At 42.9% G+C, this 26,438-nt stretch overlaps 1 protein-coding gene across 3 annotated transcripts in view; it reads right to left on the bottom strand.

The window, feature by feature from the left end:
• Positions 1 to 14,042, bottom strand: part of stxbp5a (syntaxin binding protein 5a (tomosyn)) — a 105,065-nt gene extending 91,023 nt beyond the window's left edge. For all 3 annotated transcript variants that reach the window (XM_080882167.1, XM_080882166.1, XM_080882165.1), the window contains exons 1-3: positions 13,777 to 14,042; positions 13,511 to 13,655; positions 11,252 to 11,349 (exon numbers count right to left, since the gene is read on the bottom strand). In XM_080882167.1, the coding sequence (XP_080738293.1) occupies positions 11,252 to 11,349; positions 13,511 to 13,648 (236 nt within the window). In that variant the 5' untranslated portion in view covers positions 13,649 to 13,655; positions 13,777 to 14,042. The remainder of the gene's footprint in view (positions 1 to 11,251; positions 11,350 to 13,510; positions 13,656 to 13,776) is intronic.
• Between the last annotated feature and the right edge of the window lie 12,396 nt (positions 14,043 to 26,438).

The following is a 26,438-nucleotide window of genomic DNA, read 5'->3' on the forward strand; positions in this document are numbered from 1 at the left end:
CAGCCATACAAGTGCTGCTATTTTGTTATTGTGGCACAGCTGCCCCTAGTGTGTTTCTTTACTAAGTTTCTAACATGTTACATATACACAAAACATACAATTTCAATTTATGTGTGTAAGGCCAGTGCAGGAGCAGAGCTCTTAAAAAAAAGAACATCTGAGAGGTCGTTCCAGCGTGGTGAGAAATTTTTCTGTTGGACATAGCCATGAGCAGCTTCAGATGACTGTGCAAAGTATTATCTTAAGGTAAGTGTCATACACACTTTGTTCAGCTGGTGTACACTGCTTAACACTGACTGTGCAACGCGGAGCATGTGTTACAAGTAGGACCAGATTTATCCTGCTCGAAGGTTTTTGCGGCAGTTAAACGACAAACATCTTAGTTGCAGTTAGTTATATCTTCCATAATATGCTTATGAGCAACATAACCCACATGTCCACACTGGCAGTCTAGGTTTGTTAGCTAGAGCTGACAGAGACGCTAATATTCTACAGCTGGAGCTGATTTAGTTGACTATGTAGAAATTAGCCTTTAGCAAAGAAGATAAAAAGCATGACATAGAAGACTCAGACTCAAATTGCATAATCGTACGTCTTGGACCTAAGCTGTGAAGCAATAAAACTATAGGAAACTTTGTGTGTCTGTCACAACAGATGGTTCATTTGTGTGAACGTTAAGGCCTTGCTGAGGTTAACTACACATAAATATAGAAAAGGCAAGGCAAGGACACCTACCTACTGTACGCATGCAGCTCCGTCTCTGTCTACAAGAGTCTTTATCACACACATACACCAACATCTCAGCGCATAAAAACGCAGTGACAGGCAATTCCTCAAGTTCTGGCGCCTTGGGAACCTTTCTGTCTTTCCTCCTTTGCACACTCGCAAAAGGTTCAAATCTGGTTTTAGCCCTCAGGTTTTGGCTGATTTGCAGCTTTACATGTTTTATGTATTCATGCTTACAGAATCATCAGCTGGCCTCACATTATCTGCAAGTGCCCTTTTGATATCAGGATTTATTTTTAGTCAGTGACTCGAGCTGCCCGTTCTCTGAGGCAGCAAGGCAACCTCAAACCATAACTTTCCCAACACCATGATTTGCACTTAAAAACTGCCTTCAGTCCATGCCAAACATTTCTACCGTTTATGTCGCCAATTCTGTATCTATCTTTGACGTGTCACTCCAAAACACTTTATTCCAAAAGACCTGATTAATCATTTTCATTGGCAAACTGTAGTTTTGTTCTTTCTGGACAACAAAAACTCTTCTTGCCACGCTTCCCATTCAGATCAAATGTGTGATATTTCCTGATTTTTTGAACAACAACAGTTGCAAGAGTTACTTTAAGATCCTCTGACTACATGTTGGGTTGTTTTAGACTTCTTTTAAAGCAAGTGACGTGCTATTAGAATGACTTTGCTGGAACAGTCGGTCCTGGACACATCGGTAGTGATTTGAAATCTATACCACTTGTTTGAGTGATTTTCCTTACAGGGGAACGATTACTCTCAAGTCATTTGGAAACCTTTTCAAAAATCTTTTCCCTGGCTCACAGCCATCCAGAAGCCTTTTTGTCAGGGCCTTGGAGAGCTCTTGAAGACGTGAGGGTAAAAGAAAGCAAAGCAAACACCCTAGAAGGAAAAGGTTTAAACAAGACTGGGGTTACCTGCCACTCCTAATGGAGATTTTAATCCCTGATATCTAATCTGGAATTTGTGATTCTAATTTTATGATTTTGAAGAGGTGATAAATGTAGCTATGTACTACAAAATGTCATTATGTTTACTTTACCTGTAGGCTGTATTTTAAAGATCAATTTTTTTAAACGTGTGAAAAACACTGGTAATTTTCATGTAATTTAATTAGATTTACATAATAAAACATCATTAACTAACAATCTATCTGTTTCTGGAGCTTGGCATAATGGCCTTTTTACATTTTGCTTTTAATTAATTGGTCATAACCGTTGTGTTGGGGAAACAAAGCACATGTGGCGAACATTAACATGCGCGTCACCTCTCGCAAGATAAGCTCCTGGATGTCTGGGTAAAGCGATTGGAAGAGGAGAGTGTTCCGAAGCCAAATCATAAGGAAACATATGAAACATTAATGCGGAGGCAGCAGCGGCCCTTGAGACAGAGTGGAAGACTGCCTACAGTGGTTGAGAAGAAATAATTGGATGCAGAGAATAAGTAGCAAAATCAGGAGCTTAGATAAAATAAAATACATTTTAAAAGCACAATGCATAACAGAAGAAAATGTAGAAAAGAGTGAGACAAATACTTCACAGTCATTTCAGAGTCGTGGCCCTACGGAGACCCGGAGGTCACGTCAAAGGCAGGGGGAAAAGCAAGATGACAAAATCTTTGTGCTTCACAGCGTTCTGTAAGCCAGTCCCCCTACAAGCACCACAGGGACTGTGCCAACCTGACAGCATAAGTTTGACTCACCCCCACCACAGTTCCACACATTAACAACAATGTCAAGCAAAACCACCGAGTCTCAACCGCTCACGTCATATTGAAACAAGCACCTGAACAAACACTCGGGTTTTTTTTTGCTTATTTTTAGCTCATCAAATGAAGCGTTTTTATCCACTCGAGGAGAAGCCTTTAATTCAGTCCAGTCATTTTGACAGCAAAGCATGTGCGGGACAGTTATGCAGTTACGATTTCTTGCACAAGCTGCTTCTTGCTTTGTGTTATCAGTTCTTTACCGTAGAGAGCAGGCCACAAAGCCATGCTCAGGACACATGTTCACCCTCCCAGACGTGAGGATAAACATGTGTTTACAGACCAGAACAATCCCCTGGCACACACTGTGTGTACTGACGGTAATCGAAGGACATCGCATTCTCATTCAACCTCAAAAATGCCTTTAAATGAATCCCATACTGCGTGTTCTCTGTTGACGTCATGTATGATTTGTTAGATGACAGTGATATTTCAGCGAGACGCCGGATTTCCAGCATGTATGATGAAGTGATATTTATATCCCTTGACAGGGGAGCGCTATCAGCACGCGCCAAAACCTTCTCTTGGAAAGTTGCAAACAACAGCTTGTACTTAACCTACCAAATAATCGGCTATTTATAGGCAAAGGGCAATCTGTAGCTTTTTTTTTTAGCTTTGAAAGGAAAGAAACGAACGGTTTACATGATTTCTGAAGCACCAGCATTTAGTCCTCTGGGAGTCAACCAAAGTGCTACGATAATGAAAGCGACAGACTCACAAATGAAATCAATAGGAAGCATAGGGTTACCACAAGTATCATCACTTAATCGGAAGCCATTCACAATGACACCAAACAATCTATTAGAGTGTGCAGGGTATTTACCTTTAATGCTTGACTCTTGATGACAAGGGACCTGCTGTTGTACAGCAACCGGACAGTGGTCAAAGCTCTTGGTTGCAAGGATGCCGTTACATTAAGAGAAGAATATTGACCAGGACTTACACGAGTGCAAATCAATACAATAGGAACATGATCCTCACAAGTGGCCCAGCCAATGCTGAAAATGCAGCTGTGCGAAATAGATCCTGCCGTAAATCACAACATTCCGACAGAGCTGCGGGCTCTGACTGTCACTCACTCGCTAGGCCGAACAGCACAGCGGCGAGTATGTTATCAAGAGTGGCGTGGTTAAAATGGAGCTCACGTCTCAGATCAAAGATTATCAGTATGTTACAAAATGGGTGATATTTTCACAGTTTTGGCCACTGCTTTGGTTATAATAGAACTACAATCACTGAGAATATTGCTAAGACATGGGATGAAAGCAACAATGAAGTTAAATGAAGCGATAAATGAGCAGCAAATTGATTAGACAGCTAAAAAGGGAAAGTGTGAGGGCCTGAAATGCCTTTCTTAATATCTCACTGAACATGGAAACTGTAACTGTTGGTAAATACCGACATGCTTCCACGCCCTTAAAATTCCTACATACATCTCTAATTTATACAGCAACTCATATGGACTGGTACTTATATAGTTCTTTTCTACTCCAACAGTCCATCGACTGAGCACTCAAAGCACTTTTTAGGAAAACCCATATTCGTCCATCCTCAATTAGATGTCTGTGAAGGTTCTCAGTCATTCAGGTCATCGTAGTCTAAGGAGCTTGGAAAGAAAAGCGTCTTTAAGTTGCTTGAAGACGTTTCGACTCTCATCCAAGAAGCTTCTTCAGTTCTAAAGTCAAATGGTGGGGAGTCCCAGATTTAAGCCCTGTGGGAGGGACCAAACAGCCACTTCATAAACGCACGGCACAACATAGAAGAGCCACCTCCACGGGACAAGACTCGGCTGTCTATCTGCATCTAAAGGACAAAGGTCACTCTTTTGAGGATACCAGTGTTCACATTTCGGACAGATAAGACAGATGGTTTGAAAGAAGTGAAAGAGTCCATCTATGTCCACTGTGAACGGCCATTTTTGCACAGAGGCGGTGGCTTACGACACCAACTGTCTGCCATCAATAATCCAGTTTTTGGTTTCCCTTCCCAGACGCCTTAACACCCACTCACATCCTGGGCCATTGACTTCAGGAAATCACATGATAGGGTGGGGCTAGGTTTAACAATGAGCTCACCCGAAACCTCGGCTGATTGTGACCTACACCCGTTGTCACACCTTGGCTCGTGTGATTAGGTAGAGGATCAATAGGGGATCCATTGTACCTCTTGGGGGGACACTCCCACAGGGCTTAAATCTGAGACACCATTTGACCTTAGAACTGAAGAAGCTTCTCGGATGAGAGGTGAAACATCTTCAAGCAACTTAAAGAAGTCCAGACGCTTTTCTTTCCAAGCTCCTTAGACCACATCAATTAAAGTTTTGCAGGCAGGATTAAAAATGTCAATCCAAACTTCCTACTGCGTTTGCTCCACTGTCCTGGAAAATGTTAGCTAACCTTATACGGTAACTAAGGTTCCTTCAGGCTAACATAGGGATTTGCTTAGTACCACTAAGCTCACCTTAGTATGACTTTCTACCCATGTTAAAGTGGTCCGAGAGAAAATCAATCTTTTCATGGTTACTTACAGTTAATAATTACAGCTAACACAGACAGTGTAGCTTCACCTGTCCACAAGCAGTCAGAATAAAGCCGGTCAACATCCAGTACAATAGGTACACTCTCCGAGTGCGTGTGTTCAAATATAAACCTATTTATTCTCTCCAGCCCACGTGACACTGTGTATTTTCATTGAGCCACTCAAGCGTTGTCTCCCGTCTGTTGGGAATAATTAGTGCACAGGTTGGTGACCTCTCAGGCATTGCTACTCTGCATCAAACAGTCAGTACATGTGCATTACTTATAGCTTGGTTTCTTTTCATGCAGTGTACAGACAAAAGAATGAAAAAGTGCACATGCATTAACAACCAGCAGATGTAAAATGTGCCTTTGGTCAAAAGCTTCTAGACAGCACTTATTAAGCAGTCCTTCAAGTTCCCACCTTAAATGTGATGAGTCATGGTAAGTAGGAAGGCCTGTGTGTCTGGATGAACTTTACTTTTAGATGTGCACTTTTCCATTAGTTAACTGGTCAAACGGTTTAAACCATCAAAGCCACATGCCTCTCTTTAATGCGCAGACATACACACACTCATCATCCCTGACAAGGCAGGAGTTAACAGAGCAGAGAGACAAGGAGCAAGAGGAGTAAGAGCTGGAGATAAATGTACACTAAATTATTGAGGAGAAGCAACATGGCAGCACAACTTTAATCACCCTAAACCCGGATCCCATTTGGTGCCTGTCAAGGCTAAAGGACTTAAGCAGAACACGCTGTCAGGATATTGGACAGGGGGAAGCAGCAAAAACACTGTTGCGGTACTGATGCAGCAAAATTTGTTTTCCATTTCTAAGAACCGATAGAACAGAGGACGCTGAGTGCTTTGGGAGGGCATGAAAGATTCAAACCTGGTACATAAGGGGTCTTTGATTAACAGCACTTCAATACAGCGCACAGCCACAAACACATGCCCTCTTTGTTCCGGTAATAGTGTAAAGTTGATGTGCACAGAACTGACATGAAAGCCACATCTTGGAAGTTCCCTTGTGACCTTACCACGGGCTAAACTTTCAAGACTTTTTTTTTTTGACTATATCACACGGTTATATCGACTGGCAGTTTTAAGACTTAATTTCAACAGATTTTCTCTTCTTTCTCTCCCCCAGTCCTTGTTCTACTTGTGTGAAAAGTAAAATGAGGTCCGCTGGGATGAGATACTAATCCCTCTTTATATTCTGTGATACCAAACCACAATCCTTCATCCCCCATATGCTACTGCCAGCTCTCCAGCTAGCCACTGAGAAGGAAACAAACTATACACTTGTAAATTTAGTAACCTTTCCACCAGAGCAGATTATATGAAATGTGAAGAAATACGTACACTGATGTTTAAGTCACCAATATATAAAATATGCATTTCCCTTCTACACTCAGTTGCTTGCAATTAAGAACCTAAATCACACCACAAAAAAGCAAAGAAAAGAAAGTTTTAACAGAACAGATAAAAGACCAAACAACTGAATAAATGGTCTGTGACCTGAAAACAAGCTTTAGCTTTCCCTCCATCTCTAAAGATAGTGCAGCTATGCAGAGAAAAGTAGCCAGAGGATCACTGTAATTATTTGTTAAAGTCGAACTGTACTATGAAAGCAATAATAATAATAACCCAGAACTTATATCACTGGAATCCTCCAAGAGAGTCTCACATATATTGAAATACACGGAAATATTAATAACGTTTCATCGCGAGTTTAATCAAAATAAGAACTTCCCTCGCATACATATGATGAAGCGCTGTAGAGATTGTGAGCTACAACTGAACACTTCCTTTGGTGCATATTATACCAATTAAATTCACGCTTGTATTGCTAAGTAAAAACAATCTGTGTCATTAAGATCACGTCTCAGCAAGATTTTCAAGTGACTGTGGGCAAACGTTGAAGGGTAGCACACTCACTCATTGAATCAGAATCTGCATGCGTGCATGCATGCACGTGCCGTTTCTGCATCCACCAGAGTCTGCTCGCATATACAAATGTTTGCCCTTTTGTGCACGTCACACATTATTTGCATCCGCATCCATTAACATCTGTACAAATCATCTATCATCGTGCGTGTGCATATGTGCAGAGGCACAACTGCATGTTACCTCAGCCACCTCCGGACAGCTATTCTGAAATAATAATTCTGGGGATGAGCGCACGCGCTTCTGTGTGTGTGCCTGTGTGCCTCCATTTGGACGTGTGAGGCCTATGATGTCCTGCGTTTGTCGATGAGATAATCTGGCGGAGCATGGACTGACAATTTGATCTATTGATCTGCGTCTTGCTGGCTCACAGGGAGTCTCTGAGTTATAGCGCTGCCATTTCTCCTGGCCACCATTAGTAAAGAGCGATCTCTCTGGGGAGGTGATGCTGCCACAGTGTTAAACACATTTGCTGCAGACCACCCAGAAATTGAAATACATACAGATGACTCTGGTTCCAGTGTTATCACATTCCAAAACTGTAAATGTTTTCTGTCAGCCGGACACTCAGTTTCTATATACTGTTGCTTTGATGCGCAAAAACAATGTCTGATTAAAATCGTGTTCAGTATTACACGTTCTTGCTGACACAGCATAGAAAATATCTGACCAAAAATGAGCAAAAGATTTTCACAGTTGTTGACAGTTTGACACATTTTAGATTGTACTTGATTACTCCAATATACTGAAGTTGGAGATCCTAAACTACGGGTAACTGATCCATGTGTTGATGTCACTTGTCCCATGCTTATCATACGCCTGCAATCTCATATATCGACTACTTCTCTCACCCCAACCAGTCGGAGCAGATGGCCCCGCCCCTCCCTGAGCCTGGTTCTGCTGGAGGTTTCTTCCTGTTAAAAGGGAGTTTTTCCTTCCCACTGTCGCCAAAGTGCTTGCTCATAGGAGGTCATATGATTGTTGTGTTTTTTCTCTGTATGTATTTTTGTAGGGTCTACATTACAATATAAAGCGCCTTGAGGCGACTGTTGTTGTGATTTGGCGCTATATAAATAAAATTGAATTGGAACTGAATTATTATGCAGGATATAGCACTTTTTAATGTAAAGACTTTAATGGGTTAAGCACTGCGTTTGAATCCGCTCCAAAGCCCTACCCCTGGTCCTTCTCCCAGTTTTCCTGTCTACAACTGGTCTATTACAATAAAGGCTAACAGCTTCTAAGAGAAGTATAGCAGGTATTAACTGCACGCTTGGTTAGTGTTAGTTTTGTCTTTGGTATGCCAAAGTATCCTGATGATAGTGAACAAGTTACTGAAGCCCAAGTTGCTCCTGAGTGTGAATGTTATACGGAGAGCACTTAGACATATAAAAAAGTGCTTGTGCGAATGTGTGTGTGGATGGCTGAATGAGACATGCTGTATAAAGTGCTTTGAGTATTCAAGTAGAGCAGAAAAGCGCTATACAAGACTCGTATGATGGAGCTCGGCTGGCACATGCGGTTTAATTAAGGCAAAAACTAGCATTACTCTCAGTACTGACACTACTATTATTTAACACAATCCTCTTTTTACTTTTACCCTTCATGTTGATCCACAGCATCACATTAAAAAGAGGTGTGGAGGAAGAAGCAAGAGCATCATTGCAGAATGGTTTCAAGCTAAATGCTCGTTTTATCTTTTAACCTTTTCATTTTTATGAATGCTGGAAGCCAAGATTGCAACAGTGTTTTTTTTAGTCCGGTGAAAAGCTAATCTTCTCATCTTTTTGTCTTATGTTGATGGCCTTGTGGTTAACCTCCTGGTAAACACTAAAAGGGCCTCTGCAGTGTTCATTGAAAAGAAGCGTCATCAGAAAGTATTTGGCCAAGAAATAAAGGGCATAGGAAACAAGGGAAGCTTTCTTTTTTTTTTTGCTCCTCCACCTTCATCAGAAACACTGTCTCATCACTAAAACCACTAAAAAAACTGCTTTATTAATTCAGCATTTTGCAATCTTGCTTATTTTTGAAAATACACAGCTAATCCAAAGGATAGCTAATGTGGGGTGGCTGCTTGCACAGCAAATTCCGTTGTTTTTTTTAAATGCTTATGACTTCTTTTTGCTGTTGATACTGTGCAGAAAACAATTGAGTGTGTGTCTCTGTGTGTGCACTTGGGCATATCTGTCTCACTGCATTACCACACACAGATCAATAAGGATTCTATTCTTGGCCATTAGATCTTGAAAAAAAGGGATAGCCTGCCTCTCTCACTCTTCCCTAGCTATTCCCCCTCTCTCTCTGCTCTTCCTGGTTTATTGGCCTGTTCTTTCCACGGGCTCACCAGCCAAGCTCTTTCTCTATTTCCCGTCTTTCCCTCCTCCAGATAACACCAAAGGGACATTGTCATCTTCCCAAGTGGACGCTGAAGCCAGAGGCAGAGTGAGTGGTGAGCAGCCAATACGAGGCAGTTTTGGGGGACCACAGAAATGATTGGCTTTATGTCTACAGGGATGAGACATATCCTCAGAGAACACAAACACCGACATGTATCGCACATGTGTACACATCAGTGCACGCCTCCCGTTTGTGCTGTAATTTTCAGTGCTTTGCCACGTTGCCAGGCTGAGGCCCTTGATCTGCCACTTCCTGTAATCCTTCATGGAAGAGGGGTGCAGCCAAATGTCCTGGCAGGCCAACCAGGCAAACAAACACACATATACACACACTCACACAGACGTCGATATCCATGAGAAGCCTCTCATGGCCCGCCAGGGCTTAGATGTGACCATGTGTATCAGCACAGGGAATCCCTGGATGCCTTTCCAAAACCTGCAACCAGCCAAAACTTCAACGAAATCACAACCTGCCACAAGACCCACATCCGGCAGCTCAGCACTGCACAATTTATGAATCGCGAAAGCTCGAACTACCCCGCCTGCATCTGCGCCACAGTGGTGTCGCTGTCATCAGATAAAGAGACAGGGCTGACTAAACAGTAAAATAACGGGGGAGGAGAACCAACACCAAGGAGCAGATAGATGACTCCCAATTCACCTTCCACTGACTCTGATAAGACTCTATCTGATCCACATCACTCAAACACAAAAGAGATCCCTCAGTTCATTCAGTTTCAAAGTGACCAATTACAGCCAGCAGGAAACATCTGACAAGATCATTCGACCAAAGTCGGTATAGTCTGAGTATAGGCTGACTCGCTATAAACTTCTTCTTCCTACTTTGGAAGTAATGGGTAATGTACCAGAAAGCAAGACACAAGCCCTATTGAGCTTATCCCCCTTAACATAGTTCACCTACCAAAGCAGGAATTTCTACTTGTATCTACTAATACAAGTGATCGAATCTGCTCTAGTCCAGTTAAGGTTTATTTTGAATCTGTAAAGCTTTAGGAACATACAGTTATCGCTTTAAAATGTGGTGTGCCTACCATCTCACTCAGTCTGTCTTAAAACATTTAAAAGGTACACAGGCTGCCCATCTTTTTAAAAAAAAAATCTGGCAAACACGGTTCAGTAGACTCTCATGCTCATCATCATCCTCCCTTTTTTCCAGTGCAAGGTGAACGAGACTGAGTCACAACCATACCTGCCAGCAGGTGGGAAAGAAGGACAGCCAGGCGGACCGCTCTTAATCACACCGTAATGAGCTGGCAAAGGTTGTCGGACAGGCAGGAGAACACACAGAGGACCTGTAAAAGCGGCCTCACACAGGCAAGTTCGCGGGCGTTCTCTGAAGTTATATGACTCCCCGTGGTGCCATTTCATCGCAAGCTGTTGTCCCTGTTTGTGTTAACGTCCTCATATTGCAAGAAAGCCGATGCGAGCTAACACAGCCGAACGGCAACACGTATTTCAATATGTGGGGTCTGTGTGGGCTTTGCTTTGATTTAGCATTCGGCACAAGGGTGCAAGAATGTAGCACGGTCAAGGTCTAAAAAACAGCTAAACTGTGAAATTCAGTGAAGGTAAATGTGGTCTATATTTTATGCATTGTCTCGCCTTGGGATAATATCTGGATGTTGGACTTTAAGTTGAAGAGAAATCAAACACTGAAGCTCGCAAACCCAAGAAACCCACCTTTCCAAAATCCCTCTAAGATACTGAAAACCAGCCAACATACAGGAGCGTCTGACAACAGCAGCTGAGGGGACTGTTCACTTACCTGCTGCTGCCTCACAGGGATGCACCTACCCAAAGGAGCTGCCACGGGCCACAGCAGCTCATAGAGGCTCAGCGGCAAGTAAAAGGATACAATCTGAGAGCTCCACTCTGGGTACCAACGACCAATATCTTCTGCACAGGGTCAAAAGCCATGGACGACGGCTGATAGGGGAAGCCATGACGGACAGTCTGGTGCGATACGTAGAAAAATGAAGAAGAAGAAAGAAGGGAAAGAAAAAGAAAATGTGTTAGAGAATATCAATTTGCATTTCACAGCAGGGGTGTTGTTTTGTCAGTGGATGCCACACACCTGACTTTGATAAACAAATAGCCCAGACGGATGCGAAGAGTGTTATGAAAGAAATATAAAAACTGAAATTGTGCAGACAAGGGAATATTAAAAAAAAAAAAAAAAGATAGAACAAATGCTCTTTCTGTGCACAGATATCCTTTTCTTAATGATAGGTATGATATTTGGACTCGCTTTTTTGGTTCCGTTTATAATCACTGGCCTAATTTGAGATTTCATCTCTCTCTCATTTCCCTCTTTTTATGTTGTTTTCCTTCTCTCGCTGCCTCCCACGTGCAGTCGTGATAACACTTAAAGTCTGGAAATAAAATACATGGAGAAAAAAAAACATGGATAAGGAGGAATCAGGTTATGATTAGCTTTTGTTTCTTCTTTACGGTATGCGACGCATTATAAGGTGTTCCTGGTTCACTCTGTGCATTTCTGTGACGGTAGTTTTATGGCATCAGTCAGCCGGCGGTGGGCTGTTGGATTTGTTTGCTTAGTGACAGAAGGCTAAAGTACATTACATAAGAAGCACTCGGTGCAGCAGAGACACCTGCCTTCCTCGTAGAGAGACATTACAGAGAGATCCTGTCCAGACAGACAGCAAAGGTGCAAGAGTGAGCCTGAAGTCTTGTTCAAAGGCACTTCAATCAGACGTCTTGCTGTTGACAGACATATTTAGGCTGCCGTGGCTATAAAACCTGCAGTCTTTAAGCTGGTCTGTCTAGTCACCAAACCCCAACGTCCCCAAAGCCCTCGGGTATGTTGACATGATTCTAGATTATTTTCCCGTGTTTACTTCACGCGCTCTCAACGTAACACTTCTTACTGATGTTAATCTCCCTGGATTTGCACCTCTGTTATGTGACTACTAAAATACACGAGGACAAAAAGTCTTTTAACACACAAGAAAAGACTTCATCGTGCAAATATGCTAAAGCAAATCAATGGCAGTGTCATGTTTTTCCAGCAACCAGACATAACGAAGGATATCACACATAGATGATTTCAAATATATCAAAAACATTAGGTGGAATAAGCAAAAAAGCTTCACAAGCACACAATTTAAATATGTTGGGAAATCAATGAGAAGCACACAGTGGGGTCTATTAAAAGGGCAATTAGAAAAGCTGCTGAGGAAACTCTGAATTGACTTAACAGTAGCATGCACGTCATGTAAACTGGACGGGTATTATCCCAATTATCCCATCTACTACTGTGGTCAATACAGACAGAGGAGGGAGAGCCTTTTTTAATCTCCCAAGCAGGCCTGTACTCACTTCAGGCGCCATCAGTCCCCAATGATCTGGGGATAAAGTGGTCTGTGTTTAGGTGTGGATGAGGGAGACCGAACGGAGGGGGGGTGCAGGGATGTGTGAAAGAGAAAAGACGAGGGAGAAGAAGGGAATGGAGAGACACTGCGTGGAAAAGACAACACGCACAGTGCCACACGTTCGCTTACACACGCACATCAATCACAAACCAATGTTTTACTAATCCAAACCAACAGATTATGCAAGAGGGGATCAGTTCAGCCCAACCCCTCGATATGACAGTTCATGCCATGCGCACATGCAGAAAAGTCCGGGATTTTCACAGAGTACACTGGCGCAACCCTAACCCTACCATACCCCGTGTTGCTCGATGATTTTAAAAAAGCTCGAAGTACATTACTTAACAAAAACATAAACAATCGAATAGAAACTTGCAGCTGGTCGGTGCAGCGCACTCGCCAAACAGCATGCGCATCGTAGCTGCCTATGTTGCACTGTTTATGCGCATAGGATGTGATCTTTCTGAAATGGACAGGCTGCTCGCCAAATGTTCATTAAATCTTTAATGAGCACGTGCTTGTTGTAGTTTAGAAGAAGACTGCAGTGTAAAACGCTTTGCGGCTAATAAATAATTCCGTGGAGCTCCACTTGCACCATCCGTGTTCTGAGATGGGATAAGTGCAAAACATTGCCTGCAATAAATATCATTAGCGCTAAAAGCCAATACGCAAACAGCTGTATGATTGGAAAAAAAAGAAGAAAAATCTCCAGTCTCGCCCACCTTGCAGAGCTGGAAATGCTCGGACTGGAGGGTCTCCTGGATGAGATGGTTCTCTTGTGGCCCCACTTGGACAGACGGCGTGGAGGAGGACACCTCTTTTAAACCGTCCAGCACCTTCCTGATGTTGAACTTCTTCATTTTCAGACTGCAGAACACAGAATTGAAATCACCCGCAATAATAATGATTTTAAAAAAAGATAAAGGGAATGGCCACTTTATTTCTCTCACACACACGCGTGCGCTCTGTTCCCCCCTGTGGCTCTTACATTTTAGTGCTTATTATTTATCGCAGTCTCCATGCTGGAAAGCTCAACGCGCGCACCGCACAGGTCAGGTCGCCGCTTGAGGTGTTTCTGGAGAGGGGGCGGTGGGGGTGCTGGTGCGTCGGTGTAATTTGCTCCTTGGAGTCCGTGCTGTGCCCCACTGCGTCTCCGTTCTTCCTCTCGGCGTCCCTCCCCTCCCCTCTCGACTGTGTGCGCCGCTCAGCCAAGGCGGAAACGCAGCGCGGCGGCGGTGGTGGTGATGCTGCTGCTGCTGCTGACGCTGACGCTCTTGCGCATGTCTGACAGAACAGGCTTCAACACAAATCCCGCCACCTTGCCAACCCCCCCTCTCTCTCTCTTTCTCTCGCTCTCTCCCTCTTGTTTCATCGGCCCCAGCGACAACGCCCCCTCCCTCCCCTCCCTGTCACGCACGTATAGTAGGTTTTGCTCCACTGCACCTGGTGATGCTGGTGAGCCTGGGATGCAGCAGCGTTGAGAGAGTCTGTGTGGAGACAGACGAGCAAACAAACCGGGGCTCAGTGCCATTATTTCCAATACACCCTTGCCTTAACCTCTCCGCCTCTTTTTATGTGCTTGCGTGGAAGATTCGCCATATTAAGGGTCACGCACAACAGATGATGGATGTGGAAATCAGTTGTTTTTTTTAAGCGAAAGAAATGGTTGCGCCAGGCTCAACAATAAAAGACAGTCACAACAATATTAGAGCTGCATTTTGAACAGTTTTTGGGGGGCTTGGAGAAAAATGATAACATGAAGGACAAAATCATCCACTTTCAATCTATATTTAATTTTTTAGGATTTCTTTTTCCTGCTTTTTAAAGACGTTATTGCGCTCCCTGTGCTGTTTGATTTCATTATTTATTTATTTTTTGGCGAATGCTGCAAGGAGCGTTTGCAGAGAGGGAGCCACGTTAAGTAGCCCAACAGCTGAGCAAGCAAATGCGTCTATCAGTATCCATAGCAATGACTGTGTCCATCCTAGTGGAAGTTTACGCGCTCAACCGAGTTCCACGGCTACAACGCAAGAGCAAGACTTCATAGTCCAAAGCTGATGAAAAGGAAGGAGTTTGGAAATGTCTGGAACCGTATGGCATGTATGTCTCTCAACACAATAGATCTAATCTTTATCATTCTGTTTAAGATTAGATGTTGAACACATACAAATGTTTAATCCTACTTATTTTAAAGGAATTAACACTCTAATGTGTGTTTGCTGTCTTTATAGATTTGAGACTAACATTCACATGAGTCAGCAACAAAAGAGGGGCTCTGACTTTAGCTGTTCCACATACTTTTTCTGAAAGAACTTTCATATTTGCCATCTAGTGGATATATTGAGGGATAGCATGCCAGACGGTTGAAAGCTTTGAACTATGGAGGGTGTATGTCCCACCACCAAAGCATGGAGATCCTCCAAAGATTTAAGATATGCAGAGTCCGTGACATATGATTGTTAATACCTTGTGTGTATCAGACTTAGAATAGACTGGTGAGTATTGAAGAGCTGGACTCTGACCCTTCAAATCTACCAGTACAAGGGCACCAAAGATTTGAGATGTGTGCAAACAGTATTTAGATAGTCAATCCAATTCAGTTTTATTTCAATAGCACCAAATCAAAACATAAGTCACCTCAAAGTGCTTTATGTTGTAAGATAAAGACCCTACAGTAATACAGAGAAAACAGCAACAATCAAGTGCCCCCCCCCCCCTTTGAGCAAGCAGTTGGTGACGGTGGGAAGGGAAAACTCCCTTTTAACAGGAAGAAACTTCTAGCAGAACAAAGCAAAGGGAAGGGCAGTTATCTGTTGTGACCAGTTGGGGGTGAAGGGAGGAAGACAGGATAAAAAAATACTGTTTTTATACACTTCTGTAAACCTTTTTCACCTCACACCTAGATTAGCCAAGGCTTGATTCATGAGCTCACAGTTGCCCTTAAAGAGTAATAATATATAAAATATGTCTCCACATAAACACAGTCACTTCACAGAGTCCCGTGATCATACCTATTCGGTACCTTGCGCAGTCTGTAGTCTACCAGGAGCAGCTGCTATCGAGATCTAACGCTCACACAACTTTAGCACCAGGTACGATTCTCCTGAGCACTGAAGTGAGTTGAGTGCAGCACCCTGGTACAGCTGTGTATGTAAGGTCACAGATGAAGCACGAGCCTTGACAAGCTTATGCTTGAGTGACACAAATGTTGCCACCTGTTTGGGTTGTTTGCTAACACTCTCATCTTAGACAGGTGCCCTCGAGCAGCATGTGTGCAGCAGTGGAAGTAATAGCTGTGTGTCTGCGCTCGCTAGCACCTGATGCCATTTCTGTCCTAAAGTGGAGAAAGTGAGGGGGGGGGGGGGATGCATTTCTGCGACTCCTGCAACAGCACATTGTAATCAAAGCTGATATAATGAGCTGGTCTATATGTGCTTTTACGTAAGCAGTCCTTTGAGTGAGCTTGGTTTGATGTAAAGGATGCATCGAGGAAATGAAGGCGCTGCTGAACAAAACGAATCAAAAACATCTGAAGAGGACCAAAGGGAGAGGGAGCAAATTATGAAATCAGCAATCATATCAAGTTGGCTCGAGAACAATTGTTGCCACGCTGATTTGCATAATGAACTGAAATTGACCGTGCAGACCTTCCAACCCCAACCGATATCTCCTGATCCAGAATACATTATGCCGCCAAACAAAGAGGTCCTTATTAGGTGATGCTTGCATGCGTGTGTGTGAGTGTGTGTTGTTGGGCTCACATGGTGACACTGACATCAGTGATTTAATTTGGCACCATTGTGTTGTAGCCTGGCCATTCATCTGGCTACGCCATGTGTGTTTGTGTGCGTGTTGTATTTAAAGTGCTTTGTGCTCTTTGTTAAGGTTACCGAGGCAGCGCAGTGTGCGAGGACTTTTTAGGAGTCAAAATGTAAATAAAGCAGGATTCACGGGATTTATAATCCCATGTAACATTTAAGATATACAGTAATAGTTGCTAATATGGTTTTTCTTGATGATTTCTTTTGATTTCTGCAAAGTCTGAAACAGGTTTTCCTACTATGTCCATTCTTTTGGGCCATTAAGGACTTCTTACCTTAAGAACTTCCTGTAAGACCGGAGGTGAATAGGGTACACAGTCATTAATTTGCAGGAAAAGAATGTTTCAAAGTTTATTTAACCTCCTAGGATCTGGCGTCCACATATGTGGACATCACATTTTGGGTTATTTAGACCAAAATACTCAATTTTGCTCTCCTAGGACCTGATATCCACTTACGAGGACGTTGTACTGCTACTGTTCTATCAAAATTTTAAACAAATATCCTCATATGTGGCTCTTATTTTTTTTAAAAACCAAAATAAGGTAAAAAAAAAATAAAAATCTGGTAATTCTTTGTTTTTACATTCATCAGGCCCCAATATGCCCAAATATCAAAGAGAAATTAAAAATGCATGCCGTGGAAGAGTTCGGGTCTTAGGAGGTTAATGTAAATTAAAAAGAATTAAAAAATAAGTGTACATGTCACATTTTTGTTTTAGACATGCATGTACCAGCCAATCATGGTTCTCTACTAGGCACTTGCCACTACTTGTTATCAATGTATTGAAATGTCCCCATATTTGAAATATTTTCTCCTAGAACTGTATCATGAAGAAACATAGAGGCGTAGTAAAAAAAAAAAAGTGAAAAAAGTAATGCCAAGAAAGTGTTTCCCTGGGAGTAATGACAGTATGCAAAAAACCAAACAAAAAAACTGCAAAGCTTGGACTGCAATAACCCAAGTTGTGAATGTTGTGTCCCTTGAGACAAGACTGCAGCTAAGGTAAAAAAGAAAAGAAGAGCGGACCAGAAGAAAAAGAGGGAAGGAGGCACTGGATCTGTCAGCTTAAGTCAAGAAACTCACCCCAGTTTCTGGACAAACATGCATTAGTGGGGAACGTGATGACATCCATACAACGGGCATACTTTTTATGGCCGTTTCATGTATTTGGCTGCACGTACACTGATTAAGCCTAAATTTGTATCTATGCGCTCTTCATGAACGATACCCAGGAAGAGAACTGCACGTGGGCCAATTACAGCAGAGCACAGCTTCTTGCTTCAGTGGTCCCTCCATTATCTGCGAAAAACCATCTAATGCTGCTGACCCAGCTATATATATGCAAACTGAGCTGTTATACACACACAGACTCTGAGCCTATTCGCTGCTCATTCCAGATCAGAGATGATCAGCACTGATATCTATTTTCAGCAGTTCTGAAGAAACAAATCTTAGACTCAAAATACATATTTTATGCCTCTAATTTACACATACCCAGTTGTAAAACATGTTGCTGGACAGCAGATTACAAAGAAAATTGGAAAAAAATCCACCTCAGCATGCAAATTTGCATATATTACACAGATGTTTGGATAAAGATGATAAATACGCATTTTTATCCTACATACATACATCTATCTGCATAATGCTGCTGCGATCCTGTAAAAAAAGGCTTAACCATTCTGATTATGTATCAATATGTGTACTTTATCCTCAAATAATACACATATGCCCTAAAAGTAAGTCTCTTTACACATAGAATACCTCAAGTGGATTTCAGCCCCTTATAATTGTACTGACCTAACAGGGATGCACCTTGTCACATGAGCAAGGATGAGCCTTCCCTAGCACCACAATATGCCGTTTCAGAGCTCAGCATCACAGTAAGCCCTATATGACCCTTATACCAACAAAGTCCCTGTGCTGTCTGGCAAAAGTGAAAAACCCAGAGGGAGGCAGGGGACAATATCAGGTTGCAGAGAGTTGAGGCGTCTGCCTGTCATGCAGAAGGACTGGAGGGACAGCACCCTCTGCCCTCACTGACAGCTGTAGTTAATCAAGCGAATCATAGCACACCTGAGTTTAATGCTTATGACCCAAACCCTCCCTGCAGCATTCAACCACTGTTTCCTTATACAAGCACTCTGACAAATGACAAGACGTACAACATCATTACACAAAGCCTTTACGTAACTCACACACACATAACGCTGGGAGCTTGTGACTGAAAGGAACCAGCAGACAAAGCTCACAACAGTTTTTGGCAATGAGAATGCCAAACTCACCGCTCAGTAGTCAGGAAAGCTAAGAGGGAAGCTATCTAGCTAACAAAGCCACGCGTGATACACACATACACTAGAGCAGTCCCAGAAGGATTGACTTTAATGAGCAAATGCCCTTGAGAAAACATTTGATTGTTTCTGCCTGGCTAAATGGGAGGATGTTTCAGCGACAAATGTTCAGCGCACAAACGCACGTGTTGGCGCATTACATGAGGAAGGTAACAAAATGTACACACTTCATTCCAACCAATAACACTTATAAATAGGGATGAGAGGATAAAAGACGGGAGATGGGAGGTGGAGAGATTGAAAACACTATAAAGCCTCCATCATGTTCATAGTTCTTGTGATCAAAAGCAAGAGAAGAGAAGAGAAGTCTCCTGCAGGCGAACACAACAAGACGTGTTTTACAGTTTTCTCTTCAAGGTCATGAGATTATGTGTCTTCAATGAGTCAGACATGTCTCATACTGCTGATTGTGGTTTGCGTGATTGTACGTGTGCGCGCGCAGTCATGTTTGTGCTAACAGCTCAGAGGATAGACGTAACACATTAGCCTGTCTCCACTCGGGGCAGCACAGCTGGTATCAACTCCGATAATCAGGCAAAGTGATAGGTTGACCGTTAACACACACACACGCACACAGGCACAGGGTATGGCATACACTGGGTGTTGCCAGTGTTACCAGTGCAGTGACACAGAATATCTGAGAGAATAGATTTTTGAGTAACCGCAGTTGGCCCAATTCGGCCAAAATTGAGTTTACTTGAGCCAGTCGTCTGGAGGTTGAAGAGACACGAGAGGTGAACAGCTCTTTATCCTCACATCCATGTCCCTGACTCACTGAGTCGGTGTGTGTGACCAACTACTAATGCTGGTCACAGTCCAGTGAAGTCAGTCAACAGAAGGCAAACATGACTTTACAGCTATTACATCAGACAAGGACTTGAATGTAGCCATTGCTACCATCTTCCCTTACATATACCCTATGTAGAGATAAATATAACGGAGGGAGGGAGGGGGGGGGAAGAGGCGCCAAGAGTTTGTGTGCCTCTCTGTTTGAGAGGGAGAGAGACAGAGGTCTTCTGTCCTGTTATCTGAGATAGCAATAATCAATGTGAAGCACAGGCAGGTTATCGATGACTCCCTTGCACAGCTGGCCCCAATTGGTCCAGCTCTAATCAATTCACACTTTATCATGACCGTGGCTGTGTCGCTGAGGTGCTGTGTCCTCTTTATCCACACATTAATAAAGAGAGTGTATGTCAGGAGGGAATTATAACTTGATGTGTTCAAATAAATTAAAAAAATCCAACGCTCAGAAGAGCTAATAAGTGCCAAAAGCGGATTCTGAAGAAAGTTACATTTCCTTTCCTTGAGGAGTACAGTTGTGTGGCGGTGAGCCGTCTTAACGGGGGGAGTCCTCTCATCTTGTAGCCTCCGATGGTAAATTAAGCTGCGCAATTATCCACCGTGATTGGCAAAGGGTATTGCATAATCCAATAAAGTGGGATGAAACTCAGACTCCTGTTTTATTGGCAACCTGACACCTCTCGGCTTTACTGTGTAAACTGCGTGCGCCTTGCTGAATTAATGAAAACTTCTCAGACACGAGGCAATTAGGTGGCGATTCAAGCAGTCACTGCTATGCTATTTAAGGAAATTGTGTGTATCCTTTCATCACACTGTCTATAGATTATGTCTCATCAACACTTTAACTAAGGCAGCGCTTTGAAATGTCGAACATGATCAGTGCTGCGCTACGCAGACGTGTAGCTCCAGACCATGCGTGTATGTGGCACGCAAACAAAGAACCGCATCTTGGCCGAATGTTTGAAATAAACGCTAGGTAAACAGATCAGCTGCACTCTCACAATCACACCGACCTCTCTATAATAACTATAGACATGTACAACTTTGAAACACAACAGTACCCAAAGGAGTTCCCACATATCAGCAGTAGTTAGTATAACTGTCAGGAAATATAGTTGGGACCTAAATCGCAGAGGGCAGCTAAGATACCAAAGCAAACCTTGACGAAAAGTAGGTGTGGACATTCGCATGTACACCTACACACCTAATCCTTTCATTCGCTCTACTCTAACCTGTCAACACAAGCCATTGCTTTGAATGGTGACTAGTCTATCTCTGCTGTCACTGTCAAATCTTCAAGTATACACAGATGGACCACGGACAGTTTATCCAATCTGCCTCAACCTGCAGTTCCACAGCCTTGATTAAATATTGACTTGGTGTGACCTCCAAAAAACAATAGACTAATCTTTACAAAGTATTAACTGGGAGTGCAGGGAGGACCTTCCAGACATTGATAAGTGAGGACCACAGGGAAATAACGAGGATACAATTAGAAAGCTAATCTGTGTCATTTACAATAGAACACATTATTACCTAGGATTTCCCTCCACAGGTCTCTTGTCACCTATATCTGATGACGGCTACTGTTTTTCTCCAGTGATGATGACCTTGTGTCCCCTACACCTAAAAAAGAATATTGAAGTGAAGTGTTGCAGTTTCTTTTTTTTTTCTAAGAAATTCTAGCAACCAGTTATTTGATTTTCACATTCTCCCTTGGCAGAAAAGAAAGACATCATTGTTGGCGAGTTGGCCACAGAAGAGTGAAAAGAGAGTGAAGCCAAAGCAAGGTGAGAAGAATGAGGCTGCAAACAGGTCAGCAGTCTGTGGTTCCATCCAGCCTCCAGCACTGGCTATAGATTGTGAACAGTGTGTGTGTGGAGTGCAGGTTGTATTCCTGCTGTGGGGACCTAAATCTGTTTACACACTCACATTATAGATGTATATCCCCAATGGAGTCCAAAACAGCAAATTCTGTTAATATAAATTGTCAAATTTTTATGTTATTTAAGGTTTAAAAAGGTGGACGTTATTGATGATCTTGGAGTAAGTGAAAAGTAAATGACTGTAATGATCTAATGTCAAGGATTCAGAGCTACCCTTGTGTGTGCATTAGCGAGAATTACAAGGGGGGAGTGAGGCTACTGCAGTAATACATTGGCACTAATCTGTGAGCCCTAACCTTTTGCCCTTCAGTGATATCTTTCTGTCAACATAAGGCTTGGCCCGATGCTCTTTGTCATCTGAAATGTGGCTTAGCCATAACAGCACAAGCTTCTCCTTGTGAAGCCTTGCTCCTCTGACTTTTATCAGCAAGGCAGGCTCTGAGTGTGAAACTCTAGAGATGTTCAATCCCACAGGAGGAGGGCAACAACAACTAAACAATGCTCCAGCAAGTTGGGTCAATAAGCTAAAAGGACCCTGTGTGCACCCCTGTGTAAGCTGGAAGTGTATATTTGTGTCTGGGTACCTTTACTCCTCCCAACACATTTTCTCGTTGTGAACAAAAAGCTCAATCTTTGTCTTGTATCGCCATAAAGCTTTTCCCCAGAAGGCACTTGGCTTGTCCATGTGGGTAGCTCTAGCTTTCAGTTGAGCTTGAAGGTGCTGATTTTGGAGCAGGGTCTTCTTTATTGTTCTGCAGCCTCTGGTCAATGGTGATCTAAAAGTCTCTACACTGTGGACAGTGATGCTCGTAGAAATGCCTTCATAAGACCTTCCCAACTTGTGTAAATCTTTAATTCTCCCCTATAACTTCTCCTCTCAAACAAATCCTTTTTATTCTGGCAAAGAGAAACTACCAGTCGTAGTAAATCACCTATCTCCCCCCACCACACTCCCTGCTGGTGGTTGATGCCCTCAGCTGCCAGTGCATTGGTGTTCTGGGCTGGACGCTCAGGTATGCACCGGCTCATTCTCAGTGGCTGCTTGGCAGATCCAGGCGCCCGTGGCTCAGTCGGGCCCCTTCCGGGTGTTGGGGGCCCTCGGGCCTCTGGGCCCAGGGCTTGGACCACTCTGGCGCGGGTGGCTGCCAGCGGAGCCTGCAGGCTCGTCACTGCAGCCCCCTCTGGCTTCTGCACTGTGGCTCCTGGGTGATCCCACATCTGGGGCTCTCTTCAGCTCGTTCCAGGAGGGTGGCACGGTTGCCCCTCCAATGGTTCTCCTTGGGCTCTTGTGATCTGGGGGCCTCTGGATGTCTGGGGCCTGGATCTCCTCCATGCATGCTTCATGCCCTGGGGGCGGGGCTATGTCTTCTCTCACTGTCCCTCTTCCCCTCTGTTTTTCTTTTCCTCCCTTTCCTATCCCCCAGTTATGTCTGTCCTGTCAGTAATAAATAAAATAAAATAAAATAACAAAGGTCAATAAAATGGACCAATACGGCAAAGCCGTGATGAACCACGGTAAAGTAAATCTGTTGGGTATCTTACTTGGCCTTCAGACAAAAATTCTGATTGCTGAAGAACCAAATGGGACAGGCAAAAAACAAACAAACAAAAAAAACAAAACAAAGCAATAGACCATGTAGAACCTTCAGTACCACTTATTATTATGACATTCATGCCCATGATGAGTCTACATTAACTTTAGGTAGGCCATATTTTGTCATTTGAAGACTGTGAATTGGATTTACTGCTCTACAAGATGTTGATAAAAACAGATTAGTAGTTTTTCCATTGTGGGCTATGGTCACTAGAAATAACAAGTTTGGTAAAGATTTTTTTCTAAAGGAAAAAAAAGAGAGAGCGAGAGGGCAACCAAGTAAAGACAGGATATCCTGCAAGTGCAAAATGCCCTTTTTGTCATTCATAAAACAACAGCAAAGAAATTGATTAAGGTATTCTTGAATTATTACCTCTGAAATGTAAAGTGAATTAAAATACCATCACCTCCACATCACTCGGGAATGTGTATTTAGTTCATTTCAACACCGCTCAATATGGGTCCATTTAAGAATCAAATATTTTCTTATTACTTGTGGAAGTCACACACCCATTCTCTCTCTCCCTCTCTCTCTCTCTCTCTCACACACACACACACACACACACACACACACACACACACACACACACACACACACACAGACTCATATACAGTGGCTGTCTGTCCCCTTGGTTTCAAGGTTACTTTAGAGTTCCCCTGTTGCTCACAACACATTTGCATCAAACCACCAGCTGCCAATTAACAAACCACCTCTCTGTTAATACACACACGTCACTGTCAATTAGAGTCATGGCTGATCTCTCTAACAACAGAATAATACAACACACATACACTGACAGACAACCACTGTATCACAAGCACCCTGCAGGGAGAGCGAGGTCGGCTTTAGATGTATGGAAACTGTCAAATAACAGCTAATGCTTTAGAAGGGAAAAAATGAATCGGGCAAGTGAGAATGGTGCAACAGTGCAAGAGGGAATGTTCTGTTCCAGTATTGAGGCTTTCAGGATTAGCTTTGTCATGCTGTTGCGAGAGTAGAAACAGTCATTGGTTAAATGAACCCTGACAGAGTGAACAGACACACAAAACACGGCATGAGTTGTACACATAAAATAGCATGGCAATAACACTGTGCTCAAGGCATATTTGTGGAATATTAGATAGATTTGTAGTCTGTATGCATGTTTGACTACACACACAAATGAATTCAACTAAAGTGTTATGCGTATGCTGAATGTGCCTAATTTAGCTCCATAACAGGGACTCATTTTTTGCAAAGAGGAATTTTATGCTATAGGTTTTCAGCAGCAAAGTACAAAAAGCCTCAGAAGAGGAGCAAATTGCTGCAGGACACACATACTACACAAGCAGGCACATATAATTCTTCTCCTCCTGCTATCTGGTCCACAAACATGCACGCAGTCTAAAATATGCACATATACACGCGCAGCATAATGATAATTTCCTCCATGCAGCAGCTAAAAAATTGAACTATTTATTATTGTCAATCTTGAGACAGCACAGTGCAGGCATGGTAATGAGAATTTATTAATGTCCACTAGATGGCACCCTCTTCCTTTTCATTTCCAATTTAACTTCTCATTTTTCAGCTGATCAGCCGACTCTGAGGTACACAGAACTACATGCATGCTAAATACTAAACTAAGATAAAGGGCACTTTACCATATTAGATATATTTGACCACAGAAAAGCAAAACAAAACACCAGCAGCATTCTGAGTCTGTGCATTCACTTAGCTTTGATGTTAATCAATCGTTGCCATGTGGCAGTAAAGATCTGCCACCTACCTGTGTTACATTTTGTTATGTGCTTGGCTTTGTCTTGCACAATGTGACTGTATCAGCAAGAATATATCAATCAAGCGATCAATCAGTACCACTCAGCTTGTGGGAGGTTGACTGTACCCACTATGCATCGAGTCGTACGGTCAATATAGTGACCTTCAAGAAAACTAAAGATTGGGGGAATATAATCAAAGATATTGGGCACCAGAAGGTCCCAGCCATACATTGCAAGTGAGACTGGCTTCTCCGTGAAGCCAAAGGAGGCAAAAGGAAGATCCTTGCAAGCTTGTTTGTTTGACATATTATGTTTGACATATTAAGTGGTTAAATAGTTTTTTATTTAAATTCAAAATTAAGTTAAATACAGAAACTATCACTCAAAAAGAATCCTCAATGTGACCTTCAAGTTTTTCTAATTTTTAATTTATACGATATCAATACGATACTCCCAGATAGACTAATAGTTAAACTGCAGGAAATCGGACTTCCTTCTTACCACCTGCCGCCTGGATCAGAGACTTCCTCTCAGACCGTGTACAAAGAGTTAGAGTGGGGCCTCATCTTAGCTCAGCCCTCAGCCTTAACACCAGCTCTCCACAAGGCTGTGTACTGAGTCCCCTACTGTACACACTGTACACACATGACTGTGTTAGAACCCACCCAGACAACGCAGTCATTAAGTTTGCAGATGATACCACTGTATCATCTCTGGGGGCTCATCTCTGGGGGAGATGGGACGGCGTACAGAGCTGAAGTTCACAGGCTGTCAGATTGGTGTGTGGACAACAACCTGGACCTCAATACCACCAAGACAAAAGAACTGGTAGTCGACTTCAGAAGGAGGAAGTCCGAGCTGTAGCCTGTCAGCATCAACGGGGAGTGTGTGGAAAGGGTGTCCAGTTTCAAGTTTCTGGGTGTGCACATAGACACAGACCTCCAATGGAGCTCTAAAATCTCTGCGGTTTTAAAAAAAGGCCCAACAGCGTCTCCACTTTCTGAGAATCCTCAGAAAAATGGACCTGAAGGACCTGTACAGCACTCGCTGTCTCAAGAGGGCACGCAGCATCCTACAGGACTGTACACACCCAGGACACCAGGTGTTTAAGCTGCTGCCGTCTGGCAGGAGGTTCAGGCTGCTGAGGTCCCAGACAAACAGACTCAAGGACAGCTTTTACAAGCCTTATTCTTCATTTTTTATTACTAAGTTAAGTTACTGTGTTGTGTTGTTTGTGTTGCATTGTGATGTGTCGTATCGTGTCGTTGTATGTATGACTGTGCAATGACAATAAAGAGTTATCTTATCTTAACTTAAACTAAAAACTAGCTTTGCCATTAAAAAAAAATCCTTCAGACCTCCAATTCAGTTTTAAGGTTAGCTCAGCAATATTTTTACAGTTTCAGCAAGAGAATTTGAAACGTGTTTTA

This window comes from Rhamphochromis sp. 'chilingali' (genome assembly GCF_963969265.1).
Source record: "Rhamphochromis sp. 'chilingali' genome assembly, chromosome: 5".
Lineage (NCBI taxonomy): Eukaryota > Metazoa > Chordata > Actinopteri > Cichliformes > Cichlidae > Rhamphochromis > Rhamphochromis sp. 'chilingali'.